We start from the raw sequence: 17,214 nt of genomic DNA, 5'->3' as shown, positions 1-17,214 counted from the left end.
CAAAGAACTGCAAGTGGTAGTGATGGCTGCTTCTCACCCAAATTAAACAGGGCCAACAAGAGTGGCATGCTCTTAGGGTCCTGTTGTCACTTCAGTATTCTGCATCTGTTGAAGGTGCAAAGGTTATCTAACAGTCTGTGCTGCATTTGCAAACTGAGATTTCTATTATGTTTTTTCCCAAAGAGATTTTATTCCATGCAAAGCATACAGTAAAGTGAAATAATATAGTAATATATTAATTATATATATATATATATACACACACATATACACACACTCACACAAATATGTACGGTAAGAACAGTATAAATAGAAGACAAGTCTTCAAAATTACCCCCAAAATGTTAAATAATTAAAAATCGGTAAACCATAAAGCACTATACTAAAAACAAAATTAGTGTCACCAGCATGCCATTCTCAGTTCTAACTACTATACAAGCTGGTTTCAAAGTCGCTAACATTACTTTTGGTTTTACAAGATGTAGTCAGAAACTTCCAACACAGCTCATAATTCAATGTCTAAGAATGTTAATGTCATTTAGTTGGAATATTCTAACCACCTGGTGATAAATTTGTTATGCTTCACTTACTAATTAGCACATTCCTGTTAACGTAAGAGACTTCATCAAAATCTTTTTTTTTTTTTTTAACAGTCAGCCCAACATTTAACTGGTAGCCTGTAGTAGTCATATATGATTTAAGTAATGTATACTTTACTTTTTCTGTATATCTGCTAAAAGCTATTAAAATACCAAAAGCATGAAGAAAAGGGTAAAGTTCAGCTGAGGCTTCTGCTCAGCCATGCATGCACAATCTAGCCTCTACTTGCTTGTCTGTACCCGATCCCCTAACGAACACTGTTCTCTGATTTTATTCTTAAACCATGAAGCACCCCTTAGAGACAAAGTGCAAACAGAGCACGAATAAACTTTCTGTGTAACAGCAACTTTCTGTGCTTCACCAGCCAGGAAGCTCCTTCCAGGACACTCTGCTCTCCACTGCATCTCCTGCTTCTGGGAGATGCCAGAGCTGGCAGAACGCAGTCGGGGGTACAGAGAGAAGTGACACCAGCATCCAAATTCCCCTGACTGAGTGCTGCTGCAGGGCTCGCCTTCAACAAAGTTGCCCTCCCAAGGATCTCAGCAGGACATTTCCAGCACCCCTGGTTTCTGCTTTGTCAAGAAAAGCCATTCAAAGCTCAAGCCTATGCAATCGCAGGGTTGGTCAGGGTTCCAGAACTCCTGCACCTCTTGGGAGGCTGGGAATTCTGTTAAGTTTATTAATTTGGGGAAACATTCATTCTATATGAGGTATTTTAGCACAACCGATGTGGCATTGAACAACTGGAAGGAAAATTACTTCCTTCTACATGTGGACCTGCAGGCCAACTAACATGCACCCCATAGCATCCCAAATACAAACCCTTGGCAACCCGGCAAACAACCCAGCTCTGCCCGGAACCCAGGCCAAGGACCCCTGGAATGGGCAGTGACAGCTACCGACTGCAACTTGAATGCATGCACACACACAAATTAAAAAAAAAAAAAAAAAGGAAAAAAAGAGAGGGGAAGTTGCTTGCAGGATTAAGGCCAAACAGAACACTATTTGGCATGTTTATTGGCAGTTTTGCAGTCCCAACACAGGTGGAAAAGCGACTTTGCAAGCTGCTCTCTTGTTCCACATCCAAGGCACACAGGGAAGGCCAATGTTCACTGCAGTGACAAGCATGCTGCTCTTCTCATTGTGAGAAGCAACCAATGCTTAAGACTTCCTCTTTTAGGAGCATGAAGTTATTTTTAAATAACGCAGAAACAACAAGTTGCATGGATTTTTCTCAAAAATCTGTTTATGTCTCCATTACTTCCTCATCTTTTGAAACATCTACATGGCTATATTGCCTCCAGGCCTTTAGGTTACACTTTTTGAGAATTGCTCCTAGCTGCTTCCCAGGCCCCACTTCGTACGTGTAAGGAAATTCTGTTCCTTGCTTTCTTTCATAAACAGAATGCATGGTCTGTTCCCACAACACAGGTGAAACAATCTGCTTTACTAGCAGCTTCTGAATGTGTTTTGAGTGCATATACTTTTTGCTATCAACATTGGAATAGACACAGATCAGGGGTTTTTGAATCTCAATGCATTTTAGGACTTCAGCCAATGGCTCTACTGCTGGTTCCATAAGTCGTGTGTGAAAAGCACCACTGACCGGAAGCATTTTCGTACGTGTAAAATAATATTTTCGGGCATTCTCCTGCAAAAACTTCAAAGCCTACAAAAGAGAGACAGAAGTGAGTCTCACATGATAAAACTTTACTTGCTCACCCCACAAACCCCACAAGAACAATCTCACTAGACTTGGCATGACAAAACAACTCCTTTCCCTACCCAACAACTGAGCACACACTAGAAAACAAACAAACATCACAAAGCAACTACTTTTGTTTGGACAAACTCTTGCCACACAGGTTAACCTCCACATAGAAGCGGAAAGGAGAAGTTTTAAATACTGAAATGTTAAATTCAACCAAATGTTAAATTCAACTTAATCTGTAGCAATACCTGCAAGTGTCCCGCAATGACTCTGCTGTCTGGAAACAAATAGTTTGAAATTTCACATACGGGGTTTTCTATACCCAGCGATTCACAGTGCCTTCGAGCTTCCAAGCAGGCAAACTTGTAATTTGCCTCCGGCCGGCCAATCACTGACAGCATCCCACTGGGGACAGCCTCCGACGCCTTCTGCATAGCTTCAGCACGTACCTTCACTGCATACAGCGCTAGGGAGAGAGAAGGTAGAGCCAGGTAAACATGGCTTTGGCTGACACTGCGGTGTCACATCATGCACAAGCGGCGGCTGCTCGTTCCCGTTAAACGCTGATGCTTTCAGCGTAACGCTAGGTGAATTAAAGTGAATCATAGAATCATAAGATTGGAAAAGCCCTCCAAGATCATCTGGTCCAACCATCCCCCTACCACCAATGTCACCCACTAAACCACATCCCTAAGCACCAGGTCCAACCTTTCCTTGAACACCTCCAGGGTCAGTGACTCTACCACAGAATCACCCAGGTTGGAAGAGAACTCCAACATCACCTAGTCCAAACTCTGACCTAACACTAACAAGTCCTCCACTACACCATAACACTAAACGCTACATCTAAACGTCTTTTAAAGACCTCCAGGGTTGGTGACTCAACCACTTCCCTCGGCAGCCCATTCCAATGCCTAACAACCCTTTCAGTAAATAAATTCTTCCTAATATCCAACCTAAACCTCCCTTGGCTCAACTTTTTGCAACCACCTCCCTGGGCAACCCACTCCAATGCCTGACTACTCTTTCTGAGAAGAAATGTCTCCTAATTTCCAACCTAAACCTCCCGATGCAACTTGAGGCCATTCCCTCTAGTCCTATCACTAGTTATCTGCGAGAGGAAGCTGACTCCCAGCTTCCCACAACCTCCTTTCAGGTAGTTGTAGAGAGAATGGTGTAAGCAGAAAGTAAACTTTAACAAAAAAGAGCCGGGTGGAGGGCGATGACAGAAGGGGGGGTGTCCTACAAGCGGCTTCATAGCGTTTCCCCAGCACCTTCCGCGAAGTCCATGGCTCCGGCGAACACAAGTGCAGCGAACTCCCCGACGCTGTACCCGGCGGCGGCCACGCAGCTCTCCAGCACCTGCGGGGGGAGAGGGGACACGGGCAGCCGCTGGGGGGAGTGCCGGGGGCGCCATTTCGCGGCGCCAGGCCCAGGGCAGGCCCCGGCGCGGCCCTCACGTCAGGCTGCCGGTGGTTGAGCTTCTCCACGGCAGCCAGGGAGGCGACGAAAACGGCGGGCTGGCAGTGCCGGGTGCGGTCCAGCTCTGCCCGCGGCCCCTCCAGGCAGAGCGAGAGCAGGTCGTAGCCCAGCACCTTCTCGGCCAGGCGGTACATATCCCGCACGCCGGGGTACCGCAGCAGCCCGCGGCCCATCCCCACGAAATGGCTGCCCTGCCCGGGAAAGAGCAGCACCGTGCCCTCCCGGGGGGGCCGCCGCTCCCGCCTCGCCGCCGCCGCCTCCTCTCCCGGCGCCCCGTCCCGCTCCGAGCTCCTCAGCAGGTCGCTCAGCCTCGCCGCCCGCTCCCCACCGCCGGCCAGGGAGCTGCCCGCCCGTCGTGAGGCACGGCGGAAGCCGCCGCAGCCACCCAGCCGCCATGGCGCCGCGGCCCAGCTGCTCATGGACGCCGCCCGGCCGCCTCTCCCCGCGTTGCCACGGGAACCGGGCGGCCCCCGGCCGGCCTCCTCCTCCTCCTCAGCCGGCCCGAGCCGAGCCGAGCCGAGCCGCCCTCGGTCCCTCCTCGGGGCGGGCCCCGCCGGTGGGAGGCGCAGGGGTGGCCGCCTGCCGGTACAGGAGGCAGCGGCGGGAGCGGAGCGGAGCGGAGGTAACGGCCGGGTCCGCCGGGGGGCGACCGCGGGGCCCTCGGCGCTGAGGCGAGGCCGGGGGCAGTGGGGCCAGAGTCGGGGGGATCAAGGCGAGACCCCGAGGAGAGAGCGGGCTGGGAGCCCGCTGTTTGACACGGAAAATGCTGCTACTGCCTTTTGTCCCCCAAAAAGGAGCTGAGGAGGAGGAGGCTGTTGTTCTTTTTCTTTCTTCTTTTTTTCTTTCTTCATCTTCTTTTTTTTTTTTTTTCTTCTTCTGTTTTTTTCTTTGTGAGTTTTCCCGTTGTCCGCTCGGTGAATATCACTTCAGAGTGCTGTTGGGCGGCAGGTGTCCTCTTGCGGTGCCTCTCTGCTTCTTAACCAGACACATACGTATCTTCAGGGCTGCGAGAAAGGACTTGGGTTTTTCAATTTCCAAGCAATTCTTATAAAATGGAGCAAAATGCACCGTACTGACTTGAGCACTGAACAGCGAGAATATTTTTTTTTAAAATGAAAGTAGCCATGCAAAAGTTGCAGTTGTGCAATGACTTTGCATAGCTTAAGGTTATGAAAGAGTAGCAAGCAGTGAGTCTGACATCACTAAACAGTTTAACAAAGTAGATTGTATTAGTTTAGCAGGGCAGATGGGAAATGGATCAGAACTGCAAGACATTGTGCTGACTTTTTATTCAGGACGATTCAAAAGGATTACGGTGGGCAGATTTTGCTTGCTTTTCTAATCTGTATCCTACATTTCTCTGTTAGATAGCTTCCTCTGTTTTTGTCAACTTCCAGGTAAAATACCTGGAAAAAAACCCTGAGTTTCTCAACAGTTAGCTGAACCGCACAGGCAGGAATGCACGACTACATCCTGCTCCAGTCTGCCTCTGCCTGTAACATAAGCAGCGGTGATACTTCATGCTCAACCAAGAGCAGGCACCCGGGCGGCAAGTTATTAGACTGGCTAGTCTGCGGTTACACCTCAGTGAAAGCTCTCAGGGTAACCAACTGTTGCTCTCATTGCGTTCAAGCTGCACTGCAGAGCTTTGAGGCACTGTTTCTGGCAGCTGCCCTACGAGCTCCGGAAGCCAGAGGTGCCCCTTTTGCACGAGGCCAGGGTTGCAGCTCATCCTACGTGGGCCCACTATGCCCTGGGAAGGTTCACAGTTGTGACCTTCACATCTGGGGGTTCAGAGGCAATGCCTGGGGCAAAGTATGGGTCCTGTAAAACACTGCGGCAGCCCAAGCCTGAGCCCACCTCCGCGGTACTGCTTCCTTTTTGGTTTGCCAGAAAGGGCGCAGACTGCTTGCAAAGCACGCTTACCAGTGTTGGTGGATCATGAACATCTGCTGCTATTAAAGCATCCCTCATGTGGCACTTCTGCGTCATTTTACTGTGTTTAAGGAATTCCTGGCAAGCTGGCCTGGGCATCACTTAAACAAGAACTACCCAAGGGAAACTAAATTTTTTTACAGCATATACACACGGATGACAGTTTCAAAGTGGGTAGACTAACAAGAAGAATCTGCAGCAGGAGGTTAGGTAGCTAGCTGTTTGAAAGGAAAGTAGTTTTTGTCTTTCAAATACAATGCGTGCAGAGAATATTATACAAATTTACAGAGGAAAAGTTAGAAGACATTGAGCAGTATGCAGCAAATTGTCACCTGGGAAGATGGTATTCTAGCATAAGTTTCTGTTCACAGTATGTGGATCTGGTCACTTCAGTAAATCATAAATCTGCCATCCCAAAAGAAGCGTAACCTGGGTGGTAAGATTTGTTTTGTTTCTAAACCTGATACCTATATTACTCACATTGTATCCTTAAATAAATACAATCAGTTTTTTAATTTATAAATACATATTATAAACATACACTTGTTAGGCATTTATATTGTATTTATATTCTGTAATATATATTGTTTTATATTCTGTTTATACAATTGACTGTAGAAGTCCCTTATTTCTGAAAAACATACCTGATACTGTTCTAGCTATTACTCAAGATCAACAAAGATAAGACTGCTTTTTCTGTGGTAGCCATGTTCTGCATCACAGACTGCGACAACACTTTACTTTTAGTGTCACAGTTTCCCAGGAATTAAAGCAACAACAGATCTCAAAGGTTTATCATAAATTAAACATGCACCTTTAATTCTTCAGATAGCTATGTAAGGAAAAGCTTTACTCCACTTAAGATTTGCATGCTGCCTCTCAGCCCTGGGTAGGAACATATCTGCCCTCAAAATGAGACACTATGGAGGATGGGAGGGTGAGTATATATCTTAGGGGATCCCCTGTCTCCCTTCATCCTCCCCCCGTACTTTTGCAGCTTTGTCAATCCATCTCAAAACACCCAGGACCAGAAACTCCAGAGCTGCATCGGGGATTTAGCCTTGTTGAGAATTTTCCTTAGTGTTTTTAAATGCAATAGCTGTGATTTAAGCCGTGTGTGATTGGGTAGCCAGCATTAAGTTGCACAAGAAGGGGATTAGTCAGAAGTTTGCCATAACAGGGATATAAAAAATGCCTTGGAGGTAGCTGGCCTTTCCCTCTTTCTCCTGTTCTCTCTGGCAGCGCCCAGGCTTGAGGAGGGGAAGGGACCCATCTGACTTTCAGAGACCTGTTCCCTAGCCCAGCAGAGCCTTTGGAAGCTAAGAAGTGTTCTAGTTCTTTTTTCACCAGCCTCCTCTGCCACGATGCATCTTCTGTCCCCCCTTCCACACCCTGTCCTTTCTCCCTGGGCAGCCCCTTTTCCAGATAAAAGAGAGGAGGACACAGAAAGCTTCAGTTTTACTTTCTGCATGTTAACACCAACACAGAGAAATAACCTGCAAAAAGATAGAAGCCCATTAGGCAGCAAGCTGCAATATTTTTTTCCCTCCTCCTTTTTACCTGGTACTTTACTTAGCTGGAACTATCTTTTGGCAAGTCAGCTGTTTTGAATATCTAGAAAAAAATGTTTTAACATTTGTAAAACAAACTGTCCCGCTGCAGTCAGACTAGGGCTAAATCGAAAATGGGTGGGATTATGAAGAAAATGTTGGAGGGCAGAAATAAGGGGCAGAAACAGAAGTAAGCAAGTTCAGTGTGTGGGGAGTGAAGATTTCCAGCTGTGGTGGTTTAGCAGCAGAGTTAAAATTACCTGCTGGTCACACTGCAGTTACCAATCACAGACACCCAGGTTTCTTCAGTATGAAAATCAGGGTGTGAGAGTATTGTGCAACCTGATCTCACCCTGAAGTGGGGTTGGGATATCACTGGGAAAATAGTAATTGTTTGTAGGTTGTAATGCAGATGCAGCCAGAGGGGCTGTGCTGACAAGTCTGTGCCATGCAAGTTATCACTGAGTAACTTCAGGTGTTTACATGTGCTTAAAAGTCAGGACATGCCCCAAACAAAACATATCAGTGAAGGAAAATTGTTTACCTTAAAGTCTGGATATTTCCAAATGTAGTCCCTGCATATTTGTAAGCCTAGAAAACAAATGGTTGAAGGATCCCATCAGATCCTTTCTGCTCTGTATAGTCATCCCCTTCCCTGCCACCCCAGCTGATGTACAGTAACTGTGAGCTTTCCTTGGTCCCCTGATACATTTCTGCAAGCATTGAATGGCTACACTGTGATTCCAAATAAGCTATTCTAGTTGTAACAATAATATAGTATTATTAACTAAAAACAAAACAAAACTTAGTTGCCTCATCATAGTTGACTGTAAAAACTGAGAAGGTTTTCAGTCCTAAATCTATGAGAATCAGGCTTAATTCCAATGAAGCTGAGTAGAACAGTACATTAAAAGAAAGTCATGGCTGGTAATCCTTTACAAACTCTTTGACTACATTACTTTCACAAATTTTCTGGGCTTTCCATAAAGGTGGCACAGATCTCATGCTGCATAGCTACCTGCACAAACACTACAGCACTGACTGAGTGGCAACATGGACCCAGGCTGGGGCTGCCAAACTGCATGTGGTGAAAGGTCAGAACAGAAACTTTATTTGCACAAGCTTTTCTGAGACCAGATTGTGTCACTCAGGACCCCTCACCTTTTCCACTTTCCTCCTCTCTTTGTCACCCAACATTGGGATTTCATACACAGCACCTTCCCTTATGTTCATCTTTCATTGCTGAATGATCTTTTGCCATTTCAGTTGCTTTGCTTGTCTGTTAAGCTTCATCCATTGAGTCTCCACTGTATCCCTTCCTTTTACTTCCTCTCACTAAAGACCTGCTGCAAGTAGCCAGAGAAAGATGGACACAGCTTCTAACAAAGTGAACAAGTTGAACAAGTGTGGCTCCCCTATTGCTTTTTATTGGAAATTGATACTAGTATTTAACTTCTGGGGAATTAAAGACAGGAACTCCCACTGCTGTTGGACAGCTGTGGTCTACTGGAGTGACCCTGCAACTGTGCTGCATGGCTTTGTTCTTCTTTCTGCTAGGTACTATACAGGAGAGAGCATTTTGCAATGCTTAGGAAGTCCTGAGAAATGCTACTAGAAAACATACCATACAAAGCAGTAGTAACAGTAGTCAAAATAATAGGACACCAACACTGAATTCAAGTCAGTATGTTTAATTTCTTCACTTTTGTCTGTTCCCTTTTCCTGTTCATGCACAGCTTGATTTTTCCCTTTCTCTGCTTTGTGCCTTTACCACTTGTTTGCCTACCTGACTTTCTTCCTCATGTCACTTATTTTAGCATTCTTCCTCCGACATGTACAGGGACAGACTTGCAGCTGCGTCATTTATTTACTGACTGCAGCAGAGAATTATTTTTCCAATTTGATAGCATTTAGCACTTTTGGCTAGCAGAACGCTTTCAGACTTCTTTCCTTGGGGAGAAGCTGACAGAAAGAACAACACCTGACAAAGTCCAGTTGCCTAATACCTGCAGGAAACTACCCTGATATTTTTATGTCTAAATAAAGCATAAAACCGTTGGGGTCCTTGCTTATCACTTTAAAAAAAAAAGTGCTAGCATTTGATAGCCATGCTGGAGCTGCACCAATGACCAGCACTGTACCATGTGTGTACAGAAGTAAGGCCTGGTGTTCTCTTCACAGTAAAAGCAACAGAATAAGAATTGGTGAGCTCTGAGCAGCTTTCTACTTCAGACAGTAATTCACAAAGGTTAAGTCAGAAGGCAACCAGAGGGAACCGCTGTGTTTGGAGCTCTTGTTCCCATTACACCTTGTTGCTCCTGCACAAAGCAATTCCCTTTTATCCCAAAGGCAGAGCCTTTGATGCTGTCAGTCTTGGCAACAAATAGCATGCTCTGCAGCTCCTGCAGGAAAGTAACCATACAGATCTAGGTGTGAGAGAATGCATTAATTCCTTTGCTCCACTTAAGGCACTCCCAGTAAAACAGCAGGAAGAATACACGAGGCAGAAAGTACAGCAGCAATGACTGCAGCAATGAGCTATGCAGAGCTTTTCCTCCCTTCCTTGCTGTCCATCCTCCACCCAAGACCTAACTGATGCAGTTCCAGCAGGCTAGCACATCATTCTCCCTCTTCCATTCTCCCTGGTCTTAGTTCTGTATTTTTCTCTACAGTTTGTCTTTCACCACTTCATGCTTTTGTTCTGTTTTTGACAGCCTTACTGTTTTGGCTGCTGTCTTTTTTCACGCGCTCCCACTCACTGCCCTCCTACACTCTCCCCTGAGGCCATCCTCAGAGCACAGTAACCTATGTGCCCTTTCTTGTTTACTCCTTACAAATTTGCTAATTCTGCATGCTTTACCAGTCCCTCTATGCTGTTCTGCCTTCAAAAATTGTTTGCTCCTATCACCAGAAATTTTCTCGATCCTTCTTGGCCTGGTCTGTGGTCCCAGCTACTGAAGTCTCCTCATTAAATCTGTGTAACCAGATGGGGAGACCCCTGAGTAAAGCAACAAAAAAGGGAGCAATCTTGCTGTCTGAGTTCCTACCTGTTCCCCAAATAAAAATCCAGGGTATCAGCAGCCCTGTGACAATGTAACATCATGTGTGCAACATTGTAATAGTTTAAGCACACCTGTTACAAGTGGGATTTCCGCTTTCCCACCTTGTCTCCCCATCCCATTAGACACAACTGTAGCAATAAAAACTTTTAAATGTAGGCCAGGACAACTGCTGAGTCAACAGGACACTTTCCTTTGACGTGCCCCTGAAATGCTGGTGGCTCTAACACTTTCTGTCCCAGGGTTTCCAGAGCTGCCCTTTCCCTGTTGCTTCCCTAGCCTCTTGCCATCTTAGGATCCCTTCCTGCTGTCTGTCCCTGCTGCCTAACAGATTAACAGTAATTGGGTGTATTTGACCACTGTACATTTGAAAAATGATGTGCTTTGGTTCTGCCCCTTTTATAATCCTCTCATCTATTTGCATTTCAACTAGCTAAACACAGATCTTTTGTAGCAATTGACTTCTTGCCAGACAACTTGTGATGAAGCTTTTCCCTGCCTACTTCCTTACTCTTTCTGTTGCTGCCTGTACTCCAACTAAAGCAGCTCAGCCTGCCGGAACAAGGCCTTGCTTCATGTTACTTCTGTAGGCAAATTTAATCCAGTATACTTTATGGTCTTTAGCAGCTGAGATGGCTGCAACTGATTGCCTGTGTTTTGAAGAAGCCCCATTTAGCCACTAAGATCTCCATCCTTGTTCAGCAAAACATCATTTAAGTGCTTGTTTTCTCCTTGTCCTCCCTAGTGCATGTTTTCTGAGCAGCTTCTCAAGTGTCTGCTACTTACCACACCCATCTTACTAGCCCCTGAGCATCCTCAGCACCCTTAGAGGCTAAAAATGTAACAGTGTATAAAATTATTTTGCTTGAGCACAGGCAAGCACACACTTTATCCACTTCATTACTTTTGACTGCACCATTCCAGTAAGTGAATGAACTTTGTGGTAAATACAAAAATAAAAGTTTCTTTGGGCATTTTTTTCCAAGCGTACTTAATATGATATCAAACTGCATTATTCTTCTGGCATAATTATTCTCACCCATGAATGAGTATGTAGGTAAAATTCAGCAGTCTTATATTCAGCAGTCTTACTGCACAAAGTTAAGGGGGAAGCAAAGGCTCAAGAAAACTTAACCAACCAACCAACAGAAAAAACACCAAAAAACACCAGAATGTGAATGATAGATTCCCATATGCAGGTGAGTATTGTCCAGTGAAGCTGATAAAAGATCCATTTATTTCAGCTGCACTCTTTCTGAGTGACAAGGCAAGGCTGTGGATCAGATCCTACATGTGTATATTTTTTAAAATCTACTTAATAAAAATTGAATAGTTTCACAGTTTCATTTTAAGGTTGCTCTGCTAATCAACTTGTTTGGGTTTGTTTCAGATTCACTGTCTCAATGGAACTGGTACCAGCCTGGGCCCCCGCAGTGGGCTTCACACTCTTGCCCCATGCAGGAGGATTTTTAGGAAGCACAATAACCAAAAAGGAAATCCCGGTGTGGTATGAATCTCTGCAGAAGCCATCCTGGCATCCACCTAACTGGGTGTTTGCTCCTATTTGGGGAACTCTCTATACATCTATGGGGTATGTTTTTCACGTTGTATCAACACACTTAGCTGATCTTCAAGTTATTTTTTTTTTATTTAATGCTAGACCAGAAAACTATTATTGTATTGCTCTAGCTGTATGTTTGTAAGAAACTGTGTCAAGCTGCCTGTGTAACAGGTAAGAACATGTTTAGGGAGTTGTGTGTGGGTTTGATAGGATATTTTGTACACAGAAGTATCCACTTCAAAAGCAGGAGTTTGAAAAGCTGTCATTAATTTGCTTTCCTTATTCATTCTGAGGGGAAGACCTGCCAAGCTGGCAGCAATAGAGTGAGGAAGCTCTAGGATTTCTTCTAAGCATGTCCTTCAGTAGCTTCAGGAACATGGAAAAAAGATAGAACTGTTCTAACAGAGCTCAATTAAAAGAAAAAAATCAAAACTAACATACATGTCTTTTCAAATAAAACTGGCAGGCTGTTAAACTATAGATGTCTGAAACCCTCTGCTGCCTCTTTATTTAACTAGTTTAAAATACTTGACAGCACAGCAGTTACTGTCAAATGAACAGGAAAGTATGAGGCCAAATACCATTCCCACAGGTACTGTAAATGTTTAATACTACTATATTTTGGCAGCTGTTACTTTTAATAAGATGTAGCAAAAATATTTATAGAAGTAGATTGTCTCAGGAGATTGTTTGGGCAGCTTTGTCACTTCTCACAGACTGCTCCAGAAGCTGTCCACCCAACAAAGCATGGTTTTATGTTAAGTCTGCTCAAGAGCTTCGGCAGAGGCTGGTGCAGCCAGCAAACAGTAAGTGATGCTTTGTGTTCCTTCTGCACTTGTTCATCAAGAACTAGCTATGAGCCAAGACTCAGCATTTTTTTCTTCCTAGCTATCAAATATGCATTATTGTTAAACCCACAGTATTAATTTTTAGGTTACAATATGCCTTTTATAGTTTACCTCTCTCATCCATCATGTCAATGAATTTTAAGTGATTTCTATCTTGTACATAGCACTGGCTTAACTATACGAAGTTTCAAAGAAACCAAATCTTTTCCAATATTATGTGGCATTTAAGACAACCTGCAGGATAACTAAAACACCTGTTGCAAAACACAGCAATGATCCAGTGTCTGAAAATGTACCTGAATGTTAAATTGGCAGTCTTACAGAGGTTTGTTTTGTTTTTTTAATTGCTCTTTTCTCTTGTATATTCAGAGAGTTAATATTTGAATCAGAACATTACTGTCCTGGGGATAAAATAGAAACAAGAAAAAACTCACTTTCCCATGAAGTGCCTTCTTCAAGTTGACTGCACAGTTCATAAGCCTGTTTCCTGATTTCTCATCACTAAATCTGCACACCAAATTAAATCTTTTAAAAATCCTGATTGTGACAGTTTATCAGCTTACTTTGAAAATACCAGAAGCAGTATATTCTGAGATTGATGGTCTCGGTTGAGTACTATACATCTAACTCAGTGAAAAGGCATATTTATTGTCAGGCATTTTTTTCTGTAATCTGTCCTGCACACATATTCCTTGGAACAATCAAGACTCCTAGTTCCTTTAGTTATTTCTTGCTTTTAATATATTCAAGAGATTCTAACTAAAAGCAAGATTTAATAAGCTTCCATGCTTTTCTTTGATGTTTAGTTCCCAAATAAATTTGTGCACAATGACCTTTGCCTTTAGTGAAAGTTAGATGTATCAACAACTCTTAAGTCTACACTGTAGCTCTGTTAAGTCACTTAGAAACTGACTTGGGTCCTGATGCCTTTTACAAAGAGAAACCGTTAAGTTTCTCATCCTTCTCTCCCAAAAAGAATATATATTTTTAAATATTCTCTGTAGTCAAACTGCCAGGATACCAGAGTTGCATTGTTTAGTTTTTATGAAAGAAGTGGTCAAGAAGCAAGCTGGGGTCACCAACTTGGTCAGACCCAAAATATCCTTATTATATGACCTACATATGAACACTCCTACAAGTGTTTGTCTGCTCCTTAAGGAAATAATGCTTAAGAGTTGGTATCCATCTTTGCTCCACTACCAGTAGAAATACATATGATCCCCCTGCTGTCCAGTGAAGTGCACAGTCCAGTTCACATGCCTACCAGACTCCTACCAAGATAGACTCTGTATTCAGTTTTTAATTCTGAAACAAGAGTATAATTTGAGGTGTTGGCATTTTGTCCATGGGACTCTTGTCTCTTGGAATGGTTCTGCAGTCATGTGTATTGAAATGTCTAATGAAAAAGTCAAATGAGCAAAAAAAAGAGTCTTGGATGATGCGTACTCCTTTTTCTAATCTGTCGCCTTCCATGCAAAACTAAATTTCACATTGGCCAGTCTCACAAATCTCAAGAATTCTTGTCTTTAGCAGCTTACACTGTGGGATCTTTCCAGTGAACTGCTTTTCAGTAGCATTAAGATGGCTTGTTCAAAATCTTGAGAACATTTTTGGAAGACCTTTCAATAGGTGGGGTCCCACAGAGAGGGAGGGTGCTAGATGCTCCTTGCAGTTCTTTCAACAGAAGTCCTAAAATCTTTGTTCTTCCCATCTTTGTACCTCTCTGCCCCTCACCATCCCTTCTGAAACATGACTGTAGGGTTCATTCTTTGCTCAAACACCATCCACCACCTATGCTTGTATTCCTCATTTTGTCCATTCCCACCTCAATTCCTACTTCTCCTATATTCATCTATTTAAAAAAAGCTTTCTTTTAAACTACAATATTTTTAAAACAACATCTCCCAGTATTGATTTTTTTTCCTCCTATTCAGAGACTTACCTTTTATCTTCGAGTCTTAGACTTGCTTCCATTTCAACACAGCATTCTCTTTTAAGACTGAAATGCAGTAGGTCATCTGCTCCTCCATACCTAGAAATGAGAACTCTGGCAGAACAGGGGAATTTTTCCTCCCTCCATCTTGCTGTCTGCAACAGATGATCAAACCTGTGCAGTCATTTATTCTGTCAAGTAGTGCCTGGGTATCTACTTTTCCAAATTAATTTAATTTCTGACACTGAAGTAATTTGATTTGATTAAGAATATGTGGTTGCTTTCTAACTGGTGTATTGAATTACCCCTTACATTTGCTTTTTTCAGATACAGCTCTTACCTGGTATGGAAGGAATTGGGAGGCTTCAATGAAAAGTCAGTGGTTCCTCTGGGCCTGTATGCAGGGCAGCTGGCATTAAACTGGGCGTGGACTCCGATATTTTTTAGAGCTCACAAAATGGGATGGGTAAGTGGAGAAGTAAGCCTCTTCAGTATACAATTCTGCAGTCACTTGCAATGTGCTAAAACTCAAGTTGTTATAATTTTGTCTCCCTGAAACTGAACCTGATTTGTGTAATCAGTATAGAATACAGCTTGCAGAAGTTTTTCTTTATGCATGCTAACAGCCACCTGTGAGAATTTATGTATCTACAGCACCCGTAAATGTTTAGATTTCACATAGCTCTTTCTGCCACCCTTTGACAAGAGCATTCTGTGACTTGAAAATGTAAACATTTATGCCTTAGTAAAATTCCTAGCTATCTCTTTGGCAAACAGCAGTGATAAGAAGTTTATCATTACTCATGTAATCAGCATCCGTTTTAGATCAGACTAATTTTCTGCTGTCTGAAGAGGAACAGCTTGCCTCAAAAATAATTTGTAGTTTTTATTATTTGCCTGGTTTCCTAAATAAACAAGCAACGTTATAATAGCAGAACACTTTGCAACCCATCATTAATTTGATCTTATGACATCTCTTTTGGGAAGCATTTATAACAGAAAAGCACTGGGTGAGCTTACTTGCTCAAAGTCACACCGGGCTTCTACTCAATGTTGCACTTCCTGCTACCAAAAAAGAAAAATAAATAAAAAAAATAGGGTATATATAGGTGAGAAGGATTTTTATCTGCTCCCAGCTGCTGTGCCCTTTCTTCTGACTGTTACGAGTCAGTTCACCACATAATTCAGAAGAAATCTTTTTTGCTAGCTAGTTTCTGAGAAGAAATAAACCACAGAGGCATACACCAAGTGTCAGAGCTAGCTGGGAAGAGCCATATATCTCGACTATCTAGTCAAGAAAATGCAAAAGTAAAACAACATTAACCACCTTCCTGGTGTTTCAGGGGCTCGTGACTCTCCTGCTCACAACTGGTACGGCAACAGCTACAACTGCTTCCTGGTATAACATCAACAAAACAGCGGCTTATTTGATGGTTCCTTATTTAGCTTGGCTAACCATGGCTTCTGCACTCAATTTCCGTATCTGGAAAGACAATTGTGACAAGAAATCTGAATAAACAGCTTTTAGCCAAAAATATTTTTTCCTTAAGAATTTTCTAAAGAAAATTATGACTTTTTTTTTTTTTAGCTAAACTACTTACACCATTACTATTTGCTAATTACAGTTTGATAACAGCAGTCCTTGTTTGAAACAAATGTGTCTTAGCTGGGTAAAGTCACACAGGAGTTTTATAGTAAATTATATGATAGTGCTGACTGAAAGGTACTAGTTTTCAATATCGTATTACATTTTATAAGACAGCAGCATTTTAACTGTTACCAGAAATAAGCACAAATTGCAACCTCACTACATTCAGATGAAGAAATCCAGCTGCATATAAATACAGCTTCCAGAAAGCTGTTCCAAACAGTTGCAGCCATAATTGTGGCCTAAGTCTTTCATGTGTACCACTATAGAGTGCTTTAGTGTTGTGAAGTGTCTCACTACAGCTGCCAGATATTACAGTCCTGTAATCATTGTACTCGGCAAGTATTTGAGACCAAATCTTTTTCACAATTTGTGCCTTGACACTTTGGAGCATTGTACAGTCTAGGTGTCAGCTAAATGTATTAAACTACATGTAAACTTACTTTGTTCCTCTGTTTTTATTGTTTCTGAACAAAAAAATACCGAAGGCAACAGGATGCTGTAGCCCCAAAGATGGCCCCTTCCTTTCTTCCAAACATTGTAATGGGCAAACAAAACAGCAAATTCAAAGCACCTGAATTTGAAACCAAGAGCACTCAAATATTCAGCAGCTCTCTGCACACACCTCTGGCATCACCAGCAGCACCGGCCTAAAAGCACCAACGTACTCCATGTGGACTCCTCAAGTGTCCAGCCAGTTCACCATTAGACCTTCAAGGTGAAACGGGCAGCCAGGTCACAAGTGGGTTTGCTGCTCTGTAAGGCGCTACACACACAAGCACTGAAGGTACTACTACTTGCAACCTCCCATTTTAGCTTCTTGGAAATGCAAACAAGGGTTTCTCCTCTTCAGTGTTATGGTAGCTGACACAGTAAGATCTGGAATG

General features: G+C 43.2%; 2 protein-coding genes across 2 annotated transcripts; one reads left to right on the top strand and one right to left on the bottom strand.

Annotated features, from left to right (window-relative positions):
* Positions 1-1,575: 1,575 nt before the first annotated feature.
* MCAT (malonyl-CoA-acyl carrier protein transacylase) lies at positions 1,576-4,330 on the bottom strand. The gene is made up of 4 exons (XM_083842240.1): positions 3,772-4,330; positions 3,586-3,673; positions 2,560-2,777; positions 1,576-2,269 (listed from the first exon to the last, which is right to left on the bottom strand). The coding sequence occupies exons 1-4, from the start codon at positions 4,210-4,212 to the stop codon at positions 1,847-1,849; spliced, it is 1,170 nt and encodes a 389-aa protein (XP_083698366.1). The 5' UTR covers positions 4,213-4,330; the 3' UTR covers positions 1,576-1,846.
* On the top strand, positions 4,294-16,769 carry TSPO (translocator protein). The gene is made up of 4 exons (XM_083842252.1): positions 4,294-4,415; positions 11,728-11,928; positions 15,007-15,145; positions 16,023-16,769. The coding sequence occupies exons 2-4, from the start codon at positions 11,741-11,743 to the stop codon at positions 16,194-16,196; spliced, it is 501 nt and encodes a 166-aa protein (XP_083698378.1). The 5' UTR covers positions 4,294-4,415; positions 11,728-11,740; the 3' UTR covers positions 16,197-16,769.
* The last annotated feature ends 445 nt before the right edge of the window (positions 16,770-17,214 follow it).

This window comes from Anser anser, assembly GCF_964211835.1.
Source record: "Anser anser genome assembly, chromosome: 1".
Taxonomy (NCBI): Eukaryota; Metazoa; Chordata; class Aves; order Anseriformes; family Anatidae; genus Anser; species Anser anser.
This window is presented reverse-complemented; position numbering and strand designations above follow the sequence as displayed.

Excerpts from the sequence above, each read along its gene's own strand:
- TSPO (XM_083842252.1), top strand. The coding sequence starts at position 11,741 with ATGGAACTGGTACCAGCCTGGGCCCCCGCAGTGGGCTTCACACTCTTG. Across the intron at positions 11,929-15,006 it reads ACTCTCTATACATCTATGGG|ATACAGCTCTTACCTGGTAT; the intron begins GTATGTTTTTCA and ends TGCTTTTTTCAG. Across the intron at positions 15,146-16,022 it reads GAGCTCACAAAATGGGATGG|GGGCTCGTGACTCTCCTGCT; the intron begins GTAAGTGGAGAA and ends CTGGTGTTTCAG.
- MCAT (XM_083842240.1), bottom strand. The coding sequence starts at position 4,212 with ATGAGCAGCTGGGCCGCGGCGCCATGGCGGCTGGGTGGCTGCGGCGGC. Across the intron at positions 2,778-3,585 it reads AGCCATGGACTTCGCGGAAG|CGCTGTATGCAGTGAAGGTA; the intron begins GTGCTGGGGAAA and ends CTCTCTCCCTAG. Across the intron at positions 2,270-2,559 it reads TCATTGCGGGACACTTGCAG|GCTTTGAAGTTTTTGCAGGA; the intron begins GTATTGCTACAG and ends TCTCTTTTGTAG.